Source organism: Mesoplodon mirus, assembly GCF_964341445.2.
Source record: "Mesoplodon mirus genome assembly, chromosome: 7".
Lineage (NCBI taxonomy): Eukaryota > Metazoa > Chordata > Mammalia > Artiodactyla > Ziphiidae > Mesoplodon > Mesoplodon mirus.
The window spans coordinates 70,914,565-70,930,844 of NC_138983.1; the positions used below are offsets into that span (position 1 = coordinate 70,914,565).

Below are 16,280 nucleotides of genomic sequence, written 5' to 3' on the forward strand. Positions count from 1 at the left end.
AGCTAATTAAATGTAGGAGGTGGGGGTAAACAAGAGTGATCTAGTAGATGAATGGTATACAAAGGCTTGAAGAGAAAAGTGGAACACTCAAGAAATAAACTTTCAGAGCACATAATGCAAGTGGATGGGAGAAGTATGCTGGGCTCTGACTAAGGGCCTTAAATGTCTTTATCAGAGTTGCTGAGCTTACATCCCCAAATATCAGTGTTCATAGTCTTCTTGTTAGGATGAATCTATAGATGTCATAAGTAAATTTTTTCTTAAGTATAATGAAGCTAAGGATGATGTTCAATGCTATTTCATAGCGGGAAAAAAAACCTCCCAAAATGTCATAATTGCTAGATCTCATAAAACATTTCTTCTTCCTGGGCCAAAACACAGTTGATCTTTATGAACATCAAAAGATGAGGCCACTATTAGGTGTCAGCAACATATACAGTCAATTACTAGTTTCTCTCCCCATTCTAGTTTCTCTTAAACACATATAAACTACCACTTCACAGTTATAAGCAATTTCCTCATAATTATAGGCAATTTTCCTTTCTAAGGTTCTGAAAAGCTAGTAATTTGACCAAAATCTTCAAATTTTGATTTTGGGAAACAACAAAAGTTGAGTCCAAGACTGGTAAAGAAGCAGATAATCAGGTGAAGTAATTTCAGAGCCAGAATAAAATGGAATACAAAGAAGCATAATATATGGGGTTATTATAAGGATTAAATAAGAACTAATATGAAGTGCTTAGCTGTGTCTCATGGTTACCACTGAATAAACGTTGACTATTACTGTTAGTTGTCAAAAAATGAGGTTTGGGCACAACAATTTTTTAGTGTGACTTACAGATAGCTCAAAAGTTTTCCTAAAACCAGAGATCAAAAATGTTTACAGGGGCTTCCCTGGTGGCGCAGTGGTTGAGAGTCCGCCTGCCGATGCAGGGGACACGAGTTCGTGCCTCGGTCCGGGAGGATCCCACATGCCGCGGAGCGGCTGGGCCCGTGAGCCATGGCCGCTGAGCCTGTGCGTCCGGAGCCTGTGCTCCGCAAGGGGAGAGGCCACAGCAGTGAGAGGCCCGCGTAACAAAACAAACAAACAAAAAAAAATGTTTACAGTAGGGCTTCCCTGGTAGCGCAGTGGTTGAGAATCTGCCTGCTAATGCAGGGGACACAGGTTCGAGCCCTGGTCTGGGAGGATCCTACATGCCGCGGAGCAACTAGGCCCATGAGCCACAACTACTGAGCCTGCGCGTCTGGAGCCTGTGTTCCGCAACCAGAGACGCCGCCATAGTGACAGGCCCATGCACCGCGATGAAGAGTGGCCCCCACTTGCCACAACTAGAGAAAGCCCTCGCAAAGAAATGAAGATCCAACACAGCAAAATAAATTAATAAATTAATAAACTCCTACCCCCAACATCTTCTTTAAAACAATGTTTACAGTAATGATGATGATGATGATGATAATAATAATAATAATAGAAGTATATAATTTCTTAACTAGAAGATCGTATTTGTTTAAGTATGGATCCAAATTTCTGGGCTGTTCCTTGATGCGTGGGTGTAGGACGGAATTCAGACTTTCATTTCTTTGCAGTCATACATAACAATAATGAATATCATTTAAATGTATAAAAAGTATTAAAACTGTAATGGACAGACAATAAGTTGGTCTCTTTTAGTAATTTACTTCTATTAGCTCTATATTGTTTGATGTGATTTATAGTGAGTGAGTGCAAAATGGAAGTGTAATAGTGACCTCTTTAGTGAGGTCTCTTTCTTGAATGCTGCACTTCCAGTGTTAACATAAAACTAGAAGAAATTTAGGAAAAATATGTTGCTTAGGGGACTAACGTTCTGAAAAGGTTACCTTTATCTTAAGTGGTCACTGGTTATGTTATTTGAGCAAATAAATGTGAACGATGATCTAGGAAATATTTTGCATTTCAACATTAGATGGGCAAGATAATCTAACCTTGGATATTAAAGTCAACAGAATTTATTCAGATGAAAACAAATTTATGATCCAAAAGAATCCCTAGAATCCTTATTAAAAGAGCAACAAAATGCTACAGCCAAACTTATTCTGGGAAAGCAGAGAAGGAAAAGGAAATGGATTCAGAAAGTTCTGTTAGATTCCCATTCAGCTTGTTAGTCAAGATGCTCCTCAAGGCAGAATGGATTAAAAAGGAGGAGGATAATTTTCAGCGGGAGGAAAATGAAAGCTCACATAATCTAACTTATAAGATAAATTAAGTCTGGTTAATTATCTTAAACAAAAATTTGTTTAAAAAAATCACAGCTCAAAACACAATGAACAGGTTTAGTAAAGTCAAAACAAGTAAGTACAACCAACTCTCAATTATCCAGAGTGATTTTAAAGTATCAGTAAGAATTATTTTTGAAAAACCCAGAAATAATAGAGATAACGTACACCAGTTAGGGGAGAACTGATATTGACTCCATGCCCCCACCCTCTCCACTCAAAGTAAAATCATGAATTGGTTGTACTCAAGAGAAGAAAGCTGAGAGCTAGATGTCCATTGTGTACACCCAGAATAGCTGAATGTGAATGATATAGTTTACTTTATAATTGATTCTTATCTACAGCACTGATCCTGGAGTTGCAAACAAAAGGTCAGATTGCCTTTCAAGTTGTATCTGCTTCCAAACGGATCAAATAAAGCTATTCCATGGCATGCATAATTTAAAAAAAAATTCCAGCTCTATTCCAGCATTCTTTCTCCTCCATTTTGGAATCCAGCACACCCATAGTTAGATTTCTACCCACAAACGAAAGCCCAAATGCCAGTCTTTGTTGGGAATCTGTACATGCAGATGTGGGGCCTCAGAATACCTCCAAAAAATCCACTAACTTGATAAGCTAAAAAGCAAAGTGAAGTCATCAAAAAAAAATTTTTTACAAGATTTTGTTTTCTTTTGTTTATATGAGTTTAAAAATCAAATCTCAGTTCTACTTACTGTTTGGTGGCCCTGTTGCCTGGTATGGTGGATAGGATGCTGAAATAGTAGCACGAGAAAAGACTGGAGGTTCTTCTCCAAACACCACAATCATAACTTGAATAAGCCCCAACAAGTCTGACTGTGGCTAAAAACGGAAAACAAATTTAAGTCATTTACAGATTTACTTTTTGGCAATAAGGAAAAGTCTGGCCATTTCTTATCTGTTTTCAACTTAGCTCGACAATTTCCTTTGTAGGACCCCAAACGTGAAAATTCCATTTAATTAATTTAATACAGCTAGGTGATTTCTATTTACTATTTATGTGTAGCAAGGCTGCTACTTCATGTATATAAAAACAGCACTAGCCAAAGCAGTATACTGCAAAATTCAGATGGTATTGTTCTTCATTTGACTCCATACAGCTAACCAAAATTTATTATATTTCCAGTGGACAAATTAAGGATGCTGGTACGAACTCAGGGATGGATGTAAGCAGTAGTCACAAATATTATTTAAGGCCTTTAAAAGATAACATTGTTACCTTGGAAACACATGTTCCTAGATTAATTTTTATTAAAGATAGTATTATGAACTCTGAAATTACAGGTAGACTCCACTTTAGAAATCACTAGATTGCTGTACAAAAGATATAAATTATTAAAGGATCTTTCCTTCCAATACCATAGTTACAAAGAGAGTGCCTGTATCCCATAAAGGCTGCTAAACTTTTTTCTCAAGTATCTATTGATCACTAATTTAAGACAAACTATGCTAGGCAAAGTTGTTCAAACTGACTTATCTGATGGTTCTGTTTTCACCCATTATACTCTGTGTATATCTCACCTCACATACTTCATTCATTAGTTCATCAGGTTCTGAAGGATTACTCAATTATCTTGACCAGCTAATCATCTTCATAACTTCCCTTCTCCTGACAGAAGAGTTTACTAGCAGCTCTCAACTTTCCAAAGCACCAATTTTGTTCCATTCTGTCCCAATGTATGGACAGTGACAATAGATAACATTTCAGAAAGCTTCTTACAAAAACTTGCTAATTCGCACCATTCCAATACCCTTCTTATGTCTGTCTGTAACACGCTGAGACAGGGAGTAAACATGTACAGTATCTGTGTAGCACCAAGGAGTGTTGGCTGGAGATTATGGCTGGTGTGTGAGGGGGGGTGCTATTGAGAATCACACAACTTAATCTCTTGTTAATTATTTAGTCCAACAAAACTCCCTAACTAAATCATAAAATGATTTTAAAATCATGCACTTTAAAAATTGAGATAATTCACATACCATAAAATTTACCGTCTAAAGGTGTATAGTTCAGGACTTCCCTGGTGGTGCAGTGGTTAAGAATCCGCCTGCCAATGTAGGGAACATGGGTTCCATCCCTGGTCCGGGAAGATCCCACATGCGACGGAGCAACTAAGTCCGTGCGCCACAACTACTGAGCCTGCGCGCTAGAGCCTGAGAGCCACAACTGCTGAGCCCATGCACAACTGCTGAGCCCACGCACCACAACTGTGGAAGCCCACGCACCCTAGAGCCCATGTGCTACAACAAGAGAAGCCACCACGATGAGAAGCCCGTGCACCACTAAGAGTAGCCCCCACTCGCCACAGCTAGAGAAAGCCCGCGTGCAGCAACAAAGACCCAATGCAGCCAAGAATAAATAAATTTTAAAAAGTGTATAGTTCAGTGGTTTTTCTCCATCACCACTGTCTAATTCCAGAATATTGTTATCATCCTCAAAAGAAACCTATCCCTGTTAGTGATCACTTCCAATTTCCCCCTCCCTTCAGCTCCTGGCAACCACAAATCTATTTTGTCATTGGATCTGCCTATTCTGGACATTTCATGTAAATGGAATCATACAATTCGTGTCTGGCTTTTTTCACCTAGCATAATATTTTCAAAGGTTAACCCATGTTTGTAGTATGAATCAGTACTCCATTTATACAGTCTTATAACCATAGTTTTGTCAAGACAAATTTTATTTTAATTCTTTACCATACCATTCCTTTCACATTAAAGTCTTTGAAGAAAGGAAAATTAATCGTTAATACCTACTTCCAGGCCTATTATAAAGCAACAGGTCATGAATATTTCAGAATGACAAATGACTAATTCAGAATGATACAGGATACAAAAAACATAGCAAGAATATTAGTTTATTTTAGCTCAAACACCTAAGGGTCAACTGAAACATATAATATCTTTATAAAACTGTTTTCCTATTGAAAACCCTGAAAACTTGAAGAGCAAAATTGCTTTCTTCTCTATCCCTTTTTGTTTGCTTTTCCAGCAAGCAATGAAAAGGTCAGATTTTCATTCTAAGCATATATGACACATGTTCAGGATTAGGATTAATAAGCAATTGAATTAGTAAAAGCTCAAGATAAATGAGAGCAGCCCTAGTTCACATCCTGTGCCATGCTAGATTACTGCAATAGCCTTCTGTGCAGCTTCTAGTTTTACTTACTGATTATGATTGAGAGAATTTTCTATAAAAGTTCATGCTCCCCTCCCATTATACAGAGTTGTTGCTGAGAATCAGTTGCTTAGGCGGAAACATTTTCCAGTCCTTCTTGCAACTAGTTTTTACCAATGGACCATAAGCAGAAGAGATTTAACTTTTAAGCCAAGGTGCACAAGAAGGAGGGCCACCAATCTCTTTGCTTGTCTTCCTTGATGTGGAGGACTCTGAAGCCCCGGGAGATGGTGGCACAACAAACTGGAAAGCGCCTGGTCCCTGAAGCTCAAGTGGGGGAAAGCTGCCTGCCAGTGAGGAAGACTCCCAGTGGACTATTATGTGCGCAAGAAATTTCCAGTGTTATGTCTCTAGTGTTTGGGGTTTTATGTTTTAAAGCAGCTAGTGATTTTCAGTCAGAAAGCTAATTAATGTATTTATCTAGTACACTTCAGACATTATACCTAATAATCATTGCATTTAATGCCTTACTTTTGTTCAGAAATCTAAAATGACTCCCAACTGCCTATTAAAGGACGAAGTCCTTAGCTAAAAATCAGGATCTTCCATGATATAACCTTGAATACCATACCAAAGTTAGCTACCATTATGTCTTTTTTGTTAGATTTGTGGAATATATCATACACACAGAAATGTATAAAACGTATGTAACTTTAAAGAGTAACAATAAAGAAAATATTTGTGTAGCTATCATTCAAGTTAAGAAGTAGAAGATTGCCAGCAACTTACAAGTTCCTGACTGCATCCCCCTCTATCTATTCTATAGAGTTACCCACTTCTCTGACTTAGCAGCTAATCATTCTTTTCTTTAAACTACTACCTTATAAACAATTTTCTAAACAGTATGTTTAATTTTTTCTGTTTCTGAACTTCATATGAATTAAATCAAACTGTGGATTCTATTGAGACTTATTTCAACAATGTTTGTAAGATACATTCCTGTTAAAGAGTATAGTTATAAATTCATTTTAATTGCTGTATGGTGTTCCAGTGAATGAATACACAACTTCTTTATTCACTCTCCTCTTGTTAACAGTCATATGGGTTGTATCCAGCCTTTGGTTATTTATGCTGCCATGAACATTCTTGCTCTGTTTCCTAGTATGTATGTGCAAGGGTTACTCTTTTTTTTTGGCTGCATTGGGTCTTCACTGCTGCGCGCGGCCTTTCTCTAGTTGCAGCAAGAGGGGGCTACTCTTCGTTGCAGTGCACAGGCTTCTTATTGCGGTGGCTTCTCTTGCTGCAGTGCACAGGCTCTAGGCGTGCGGGCTTCAGTAGTTGTGGCTCACGGGCTCCCGAACACAGGCTCAGCAGCTGTGGCACATGGGCTTAGTTGCTCCATGGCATGTGGGATCTTCCTGGACCAGGGCTCAAACCCGTGTCCCCTGCATTGGCAGGTGGATTCCCAACCACTGCACCACCAGGGAAGCCCACAAGGGTTACTCTTGTGCAGTAGTTATCAACTGGGGGTGCTATTTTTGTCTCCCAATGGATATTTAGAAATGTCTAGAGACATTTTCAGTTGTCACAACTGTCATGCTACTGGCATCTTGAGGATAAAGGCCAGGGATCCTACATCCTATAATGAACAGAACAGCTCTCCCACAATAAAGAATTATCCGACGCACAATGCCAGTAGCACTGAGGTTGAGAAACCCTGCCCTAGTGTACATACCAAGGAGTGGGACTGCTAGGACACAGGGCATGGGCCCTTACGACTTTACTAGGTAATGCCAAACTAATTTCCAGAGCAGTTGTGTCAATTTTGCTCGCATCAGCAGTGTCTAAGAGTTCCCCTTGCTCCACACCCTCTCTAACCCTTAGCACTGTCAACTGGTAGTGCAAATTTAATGTGCATGTAATGGTATCTCGTTATGGTCTTAATTTATATTTCCCTCACTACAAGCAGGATTAAACATCTTTCCATATGTTTACTGGCCATTAGGATTTCTCTTTTGTGAAGTAGTTGTTCAAGAGTTTCATCTATTTTTCTATTGGGCTTCTTTCTTTTAATGATTCCCAGAAGTTATTTTTATGTTCTGGACATTACCCTGTGGGTGTTGAGTACTACAAGTATATTCTTTCAGTTTGTGGTTAGTCTTTTCAGTTTTTAATGTGTCTTTCATGAACAGAAGTTCTTAATCTGCATAAGCTCAAGGTAAAATTTAGTTGTCTTTTCCTTTATAGTAGAAGTTTTCCATCTTGTTTAAAAAAAACCCTAACCTATTACAAGATCATGAAAGGCAGTCTCCTATATTATGTTTTAAAAGTCTTACTTTTTTGCCTTTCACAATCTACCTGAAATGGATTTTTGTATATTATACAAATAGGAATCTCACTGTCCCAACTCCATTACTGAAGTTAATCTTATCCCCACTTACCTACTATAACACCACTGTTATACATCAAGTGTTTATGTATAGGCATACCTTTTCTTACTGTGCTTAGCTTTATTGTCCTTTGCAGATACTGCAGTTTTTACAAATTGAAGGTTTGTGGCAACCCTGTGTTGTCACATGATGGTTAACATTTTTTAACAATAAAGTATTTTTTTTAAATTTATTTTCTTGAAGTATAGTTGATTTACAATGTTAATTTCTGCAGTACAGCAAAGTGATTCAGTTATACATATATATATTCTTTTTCATATTCTATTATGCTTTATTATAGGATACAATAAAGTAGTTTTAATTAAGGTATGAATACTTTTTTAGACATAACACTATTGCACATTTAACAGACTACAGTATAGTGTAAACATAACTTTTACATGCATTGGGAAACCATGCAATTTGTGTGACTCATTTTATTGCAACATTTTGCTTTACTGCAGTAGTCTGGAATTGAGTCCACGATATCTCCAAGGTATGTCTGTATAGTGTATCTTTTTTCTGGGTTATTTATTATGTTCTATCTATCCATTTGAATATTTCTCTGACAATTCCATACCATCTTAATTACTAGTTTTCTAAAATGCATTTTGATACCTCTAGGGCAAGTCCCTTCCACCTTATTCTTCTTGGCTATTCTTAATATTTGCATTTCCATATAAACTTTGGATTCAGCTTACCAAGTTCACAAAATTAACAAATATGCAAAGAAACAAACACTTCTGTTAAGAAATAGATCAGGGCTTCCCTGGTGGCGCAGTGGTTGAGAATCTGCCTGCTAATACAGGGGACACGGATTCGAGCCCTGGTCTGCGAGGATCCCACATGCCGCGGAGCAACTAGGCCCGTGAGCCACAACTACTGAGCCTGCGCGTCTGGAGCCTGTGCTCCGCAACAAGAGAGGCCGCAATAGTGAGAGGCCCGCGCACTGCGATGAAGAGTGGCCCCCGCTTGCCACAACTAGAGAAAGCCCTCGCACAGAAATGAAGACCCAACACAGCAAAAATAAATAAATTAATAAACTCCTACCCCCAACATCTTCTTTAAAAAGAAAAAGAATAGACCAATTTGTAGAGAACCAACATATTTATAATACTGAGTCTTCCAATCCATGAACAAGGTTCTCTATTTTTGACTTAAGTCTCCTCTAATATCTTTCAATAAAATTTGGAATTTTCTCCATAATGGATTTGTACATCTTTTGTAAGGTTTATTCCTATGTCAACAGCATTAAAAATATAAAGTATTCATAAACCAGTTCATTAATTCTCTATTCTGCTGAGTCTAATCTGCTATTAAACCTATCTACTGAGTTTTTTTGTTTTTTAAATTTTATTTATTTATTTATTTTGGCTGCGTTGGGTCTTCGTTGCTGTGCACGGGCTTTCTCTAGCTGCAGAGAGTGGGGGCTACTCTTCGTTGCAGTGCGCGGGCTTTTCATTGCAGTGGCTTCTCTTGTTGCGGAGCACGGGTTCTAGGTCCATGGGCTTCAGTAGTTGCAGCACGTGGGCTCAGTAGTTATGGATCGCAGGCTCTAGAGTGCAGGCTCAGTAGTTGTGGCACACGGGCTTAGCTGCTCCATGGCATGTTGGATCTTCCCAGACCAGGGCTCGAACCCGTGTCCCCTGCACTGGCAGGCAGATTCTTAACCACTGCGCCACCAGGGAAGTCCCTCTATTGGGTTTTTAATTTCTGTTATTCTATTTTTCAGTTCTAAGATTTCTATTTGGTTCATTTTAAATATAATTATAATTAATTCTCCATATTGAACATACTAATCACAATCATTTTCAAGTCTGTGTCTGATAACTGGGTTACCTGGGGGGTGGTATCCTGTTTCTACTGTCTTTTTTCCCCCTTTGTCCTATCTCTCGATGTATTTGATAATTTTAAATTGTACACCGGACACTTCGTGAAAAATTAGCTCTCTATATTATCTCCTTCCAGCAACAGTTCACTCTATCCTATGGCCGGCAGATACCGTGAGAATTATAATCAGGCACTGAACTGATTCAAGGGTGGAGTTTTATAGGGCTCATTCTGCCTGAGTTCCCACTCATGGGGTGTATTCCTCCAGTGGTGCCAACTGAGAGCCTAGGATGTTTACTCATACCCCTCCTCCTTGTGAGTGGTTCCAAACTCATACTGCCTCCTCAACCTAAGACTGCTGAGAACTTGGCTATGAATTTCAGAGGCTTTCTGCCTAGCTTTTTAGCATCTTGTCTTTGAAATTTAGGAATTCAGCATATTCCTTGAGGGGGAAACTCAAATTATCTGGCTCACTTCTTTGTAGCTTCCTTTTCTCCCCAATCTTGGCTCCTGAGATACTGGCTGCCTGGCAGACAGAACAGCAACTGTTGTCTTTTCAGCCCTGTGAGACTGTTAGAAACTGTGCAGTCTTCTTTGCCTCTAGCTAATGCCCTCTGCCCAGATTCTCAGCCTCTCACTCTGTACCAAGAATCAGTAAATACTCTTAGGGAAAACTGGCAGAATGTTGACTCATCTCTTTGCAGCAAGGATCTTGGCCCTTCAAGTCCTAATTGCCTCAACAGTTCTCCAAAGCCTTCCGCAGATGTTGTTTGTACTTTGGCTTTTCTAGCATTTGTTTGGATAGAAACTGCCAGAGCTATACCATCAGAGGCAGAAACAGAAGTTTCTTACTAGTATTACTTCTTGATAGGAACACTTTGAGTAATGAGATTTGAACAGTTTCACAAATATATGCCACCAGTATACTATTGGGTTGGCCAAAAAGTGTCTTCTGTTTTTAAGTAAAAATAAAAGACACATTTTTCATTTTCACCAAGAATTTTGTTGAACAAAGTATTCACCGTTTTGTTCCACTACCTTCTGCCATTTTTCAGGCAACTTCATTATTCTGTTTTCCCAAAACTTTTTATCTTTTTGAGCAAAGAACTGTTCCCGGTGCCTTTTACAGTCTTCCAGGGATTTTTTTTCCATTAAGAGAATTTTGGAAAGACCAAAATAAATGGAAACCTGAAGGTGCAATGTCTGGTAAATATGGCAGATGAATCAGAACTTCCCAGCCAAGCTATAACAGTTTTTGCCTGGTCTTCAAAAAACACGCCATCTTGCGTTATCCTGATGGAAGATTATGCGTTTCCTGTTGACTAATTCTGGACGCTTTTTGTTGAGTGCTACTTTCAGTTGGTCTAACTAGGAGCAGTACTTGTTGGAATGAATCGTTTGGTTTTCCAGAAGGAACTCATAATAGAGGATTCCCTTCCAATCCTACCATATACACAACATCACCTTCTTTGGATGAAGACCGGCCTTTGGTGTGGTTGGTGGTGGTTCATTTCGCTTGCCTACGATCTCTTCCGTTCCACATTACTGTACAGTATCCGCTTTTCACCTCCCATCACAATTTATTTAAAAAACGGAACATTTTCATTACGTTTAAGTAGAGAATCGCATGCGGAAATATGGTCAGGAAGTTTTTTTTTGCTTAACTTACGTGGAACCCAAACATCAAAGCGATTCACATAACCAAGCTGGTGCAAATGATTTTCAATGCTTGATTTGGATATTTTGAGTATGTTAGCTATCTCCCACGTCGTATAATGTTGACTGCTCTCAATTAACGTCTTGATTTGATTGCTATCAACTTCAACTGGTCTACCCGACATGCAGCATCATCCAGCAAGAAATCTACAGCATGAAACTTCGCAAACCACTTTTGACACGTCCGATCATCACAGCACCTTCTCCATACACTGCACAAATCTTTTTGTGCATTTCAGTTGCATTTTTACCTTTCAGGAAATAATAAAGCATAATATGCCAAAAATATTGTTTTTCTTCTATCTTCAATATTAAAATGAATGGCTACACAAAAATTCACCAATTTTGATGTCTTTTTTTAAATGCACGTTGATAGGACAGCTATCACATACGATCTAACAAAACTGTTTTGAATGAAGTTAACGACAACTAAGTGCTACTAAAGCCATCTTACGGAAAAAAAACAACTGAACCTTTTGGCCAACCCAATATATATATTTTTCAAATAAGTAAATAAATTTATCTATCTATCTATCTATCTATCTATTTATGGCTGCATTGGTTCTTCGCTGTGGCACGGGGGCTTTCACTAGTTGTGGCAAGCAGGGGCTACTCTTCGTTGCGGTGCATGGGCTTCTCATTGCAGTGGCTTCTCGTTGCAGAGCACGGGCTCTACAAGCACAGGCTTCAGTAGTTGTGGCATGTGGGCTCAGTAATTGTGGCTCACGGGCTCTAGAATGCAGGCTCAGTAGTTGTGGCGTGTGGGCTTCGTTGGTCCGCGGCATGTGGGATCTTCCCTGACCAGGGCTTGAACCATTGGCAGGATTCTTAACCACTGCACCACCAGGGAAGTCCAGATATATTTCTTTTAAAGAGCCTTTTTGAATTACCCAGCTCAGTGATTAGTGATCTTATGTGAATTTATTCTCCTTTAATCCTCCTTGAGAGTTAACAGAAAGTAAGTGCTAGTGAACAAAATATATAAAATACAACGAATTCGCAGAACACTCTGTTAATACTTACGTGTTTCCATTCATGTAGATAAGGAAGATATATCTTCCCGTTAGCATCCACATGCTTTCCTGTTTTAATAGTCATTGAACTAGTAGGCTTAACAAAACAGATAGGGGGATTATATGGGTATGTGTCCAGCAGCCACAGGCATATTGGAATATTATATGTAGTACCTGAGAGAGAAAGAGAAACTTCAGTTACTCTACTTTTATTATTTTTCAATAATGGCTTAGTAGGTAAGCAACAAAGAGCTACAACTAAGCAACACTTTTTAAAAAAATCACAACAAATATTTTATGTTTCAAAGTTCTGTTTAACATCAGTTTCTCAAATTTTCAGTTTGTAAAATACATCAGCAGGATTAAGGAGCTAATTAATCACTACTCTGCCAGTGTAGTAAGTGTACTTACTGCCGTAACAACGTTATTCACAAATTATCTTTTGGTTCAAACCATTCTTTGTTATTTGACTCTTGTCATTTCAGTTAATAAAGTTCACTGGTAAAGGATATAGAAGGAAGACCATAGATAATGGTGTCCTTTCGGAAAGTGATATGCTAAACTTGAAATTCCCTTGCCAAAAGTCACACTGTAAGACCTAATCCAAGTGTCAAACAGATGCTGACTGGTGGCCACAGCTTGACCAATGAATATGGCATTTTCAGTGGTAGTTTCACAATCAATGATGTCATCCCCTTTATTTTGCTTTAGGTAATAGAATCTCTCTCAGTTGAGAAATTTGACTATATATAGTCAAAATGAACAGTGTTTCAAAGGATCTGATAGTTAATATACTGAACATAAGTCAAAGACTTTTCTTCCTAAGGTTAAAGCCCAGTGTCCCCAGCAACCATTTGAATCACCTAACATAATTCAGATACATTTCCCCCACTCAGAAACAGTTTTACTTCATAAAAGTATATACACATAAAATTCACTTAAAGAAATCAGACAGTTATGGGACTTCGGATTTATTTTTTACCCAAAGTACTTCTAGAGTGAAAAAAAAAGACTCCAATAAAATATATCCTAATACATAAAACATAACTTTATTTCCACCATCTAGAATTCTTTGCTTTGTGAAAATGACAGATTCTCTAGAATTACTTAGGCTTAGGAACTGTGCCGTACAAAAATATGGTGAAGGAACAAAGGTTTAGTTTAAATAAAATTTACATATATGTATGCGTGTGTGTGTGTGTGTGTTTGTGTGTGTATGAAAAAGAGAACTCTTGTGCACTGCTGGTGGGAATATAAATTGGTGCAGCCACTATGGAAAACAGTATGGAGATTACTTAAAAATTAAAAATAGAACTACCATATGATCCAGCAATTCTACTTCTGGTTATTTGCCTGAAGAAAATGAAAACACTAATTTGAAAAGATATATGCACTCCTGTGTTCACTGAAACATTATTTACAATAGCCAAGATATGGAAGCAACCTAAGTACCCACTGATAGATGAATGGATAAAGAAGATGTGGTATACATATACATAATGGAATATTACTGAGCCATAGAAAAGAATAAAATCTTGCCATTTGTGACAACATGGATAGACCTAGAGGGTATTATGCTAAGTGAAATAAGTCAGACAGAGAAAGACGAATACTGTATGATTTCACTTATATGTGGAATCTAAAAAACAAAACAATTGAACAAACAAAACTAAACAGAAACAGGCTCATAGATACAAAGAAGAGGTGGTTGCCAGAGGGGAAGAAGGTGGGAGGAGAGAAACAGGTGAGGAAGATTAAGAGGTACAAACTTCCAGCTGTAAAATAAATGAATCACAGTATGATAATGTACAGTGTGGGGGAATACTGTCAATAATTATGTAATGTTTTGTATGGTGACAGATGGTAACTAGACTTATCATGTTGATCATTTTGAAAGGTACAGAAATATCAAATCACTATGTTGTGTAACAGAAACTAACACAGTGTTATAGGTCAATTATACTTCAAACACATACAGATAAACAAACAAACAGAAAAAGAGATCAAATTTGTGGTTATCAGAGGTGAGGGCTGGGGGGAAGGGAGAATCGTAGGATGGTAGACATAAAGTACAAACTTCCAGTTATAAAAAAGCAAGGGGACTTCCCTGGTGGTGCAGTGATTAAGAACCCGCCTGCCAATGCAGGGGACACAGGTTCGTACCCTGGTCCGGGAAGATCCCACATGCCACAACTACTGAGCCCAGGTGCCACAACTACTGAAGTCTGTGCGCCTAGAGCCCGTGCTCCGCTACAAGAGAAACCACTGCAATGAGAAGCCCACGCACCGCAACGAAGAGTAGCCCCTGCTCGCCACAACTAGAGAAAGCCCGCGAGCAGCAATGAAGACCCAACGCAGCCAAAAAAAAAAATAAGTACTGGGAATGTAATGTACAGCATGATAAATGTCATGAACACTGCTGTATGTTATATATGAAAGTTGTTAAGAGAGTAAACATCGCAACTTGATGAAAACTTAAGAATTTCATCACAAGGGAAAAATATTTTTTTCTGTTTCTCTAATTTTGTACGTATATGACAGATGTTCACTAAACTTACTGAGGTAATCATTTCTTGATGTATGAAGTCAATCATTACGCTGTATATCTTAAACTTATATAGTGCTATATGTCAATTACATCTCAATAAAACCGGAAGAAAAAAATAATAAATGTCCTTAATTATGTCTATGATAGTCTTCTGCCTCCTTCTCTCCCCCACATACGTTTTTCCCTCACCAGAGCTTACTTCCTGGGGTAAAGGCAAAGTCAGTAATCCTGAAGTTCACTCGTATTTGCTCTATAAAATGCTGATGCTGAAGTGTTTTTTCCCTCTGCCTGGGATGTCCATTCTGTTATGAATGGTTCACTCAACCTTTAACACCAAACTGAACGTCATCTCTTTGATGACCTTCCCACGTGTTCTTGTTCTCCTCTATAATCTCACAGCACTTTTATATTTCATTATTCTATAACAGGTATAGAATAGTGTAAATATCTATTTATTCCCTGTTTCCCCTATTTGTGTATGTTCTTCCAGAGAAGGTACATCCTTTATTCACCTTTGTATCCCTAGCCCTTTTCCCCCACGTATACCAGGTACTATATAAAATCAATGGGTAGGTTACTGAGACACAGGTCTTAGCTAGTCACAAGGAATAACTAACAAACAGAGCTGTCCACAGCTGCTCATGAAGCTGAATGCTCCATTATCATTGTAAGTATTCCAGCAGAGGGTGGCTGACTAACAGAGATGTAATTATCCACCATCAGCATTGCAACCATAAATAATAGCTACTTTTGATATACCAGCCTCTGTGCTAAGTCCTTTACATACATTATTACAAATGAATTCTTCTTTGAGTTAGGTACTATTATCCAAATGTTACAGATGCCCATTGTCACAAAACTAATAGATTACAGAGGGAGAACTAAAACCCTACTCTGCCCTGACTGTAAAGCCTCTATCTTAGTCACTATACTATACAGCTTCCCATTGTCAGATAAGTTTGAGTAGGGTGGGAGCTGAATTAGGAGGCAGCTAAGATCCCTTTCTAGTTCTAAGATTCTCTGATTCTATGAAACAAAATCTTCCAGTGCACTGAGGCACTTATTTGTTGATATATCTTGGTAAGGAAGTAGGGGGAAAAAGCTGAAAATGAGGTGCTGCTGCCAAATGAAGTTCAATTAGAATAGGAGGTGAAGCTTCTGTATTATCATGAAAGTCACAAAAAAGCAAGCTTAATTACCTACAATTCTTTGGCAACTAAATGTGAATTAAAATGCATCTATGTTGGAAACATGAATCACATAAGACATTTACCTCTGTAAGGCACAGGAATCGTTCCAGTGAGGTTCATTAGTTCCCTGGAACTGCCATCATTAAAAACTGAAAGGTA

The 16,280-nt window shown here is 38.3% G+C and overlaps 1 protein-coding gene across 1 annotated transcript in view; it reads right to left on the reverse strand.

Moving 5' to 3' along the window:
* TSG101 (tumor susceptibility 101) overlaps positions 1-16,280 on the reverse strand; it is a 50,344-nt gene that overhangs the window by 25,631 nt on the left and 8,433 nt on the right. The window contains exons 3-5 of the mRNA XM_082626568.1: positions 16,205-16,270; positions 12,394-12,557; positions 2,973-3,099 (exon numbers count right to left, since the gene is read on the reverse strand). Of these exons, the coding sequence (XP_082482694.1) occupies positions 2,973-3,099; positions 12,394-12,557; positions 16,205-16,270 (357 nt within the window). The remainder of the gene's footprint in view (positions 1-2,972; positions 3,100-12,393; positions 12,558-16,204; positions 16,271-16,280) is intronic.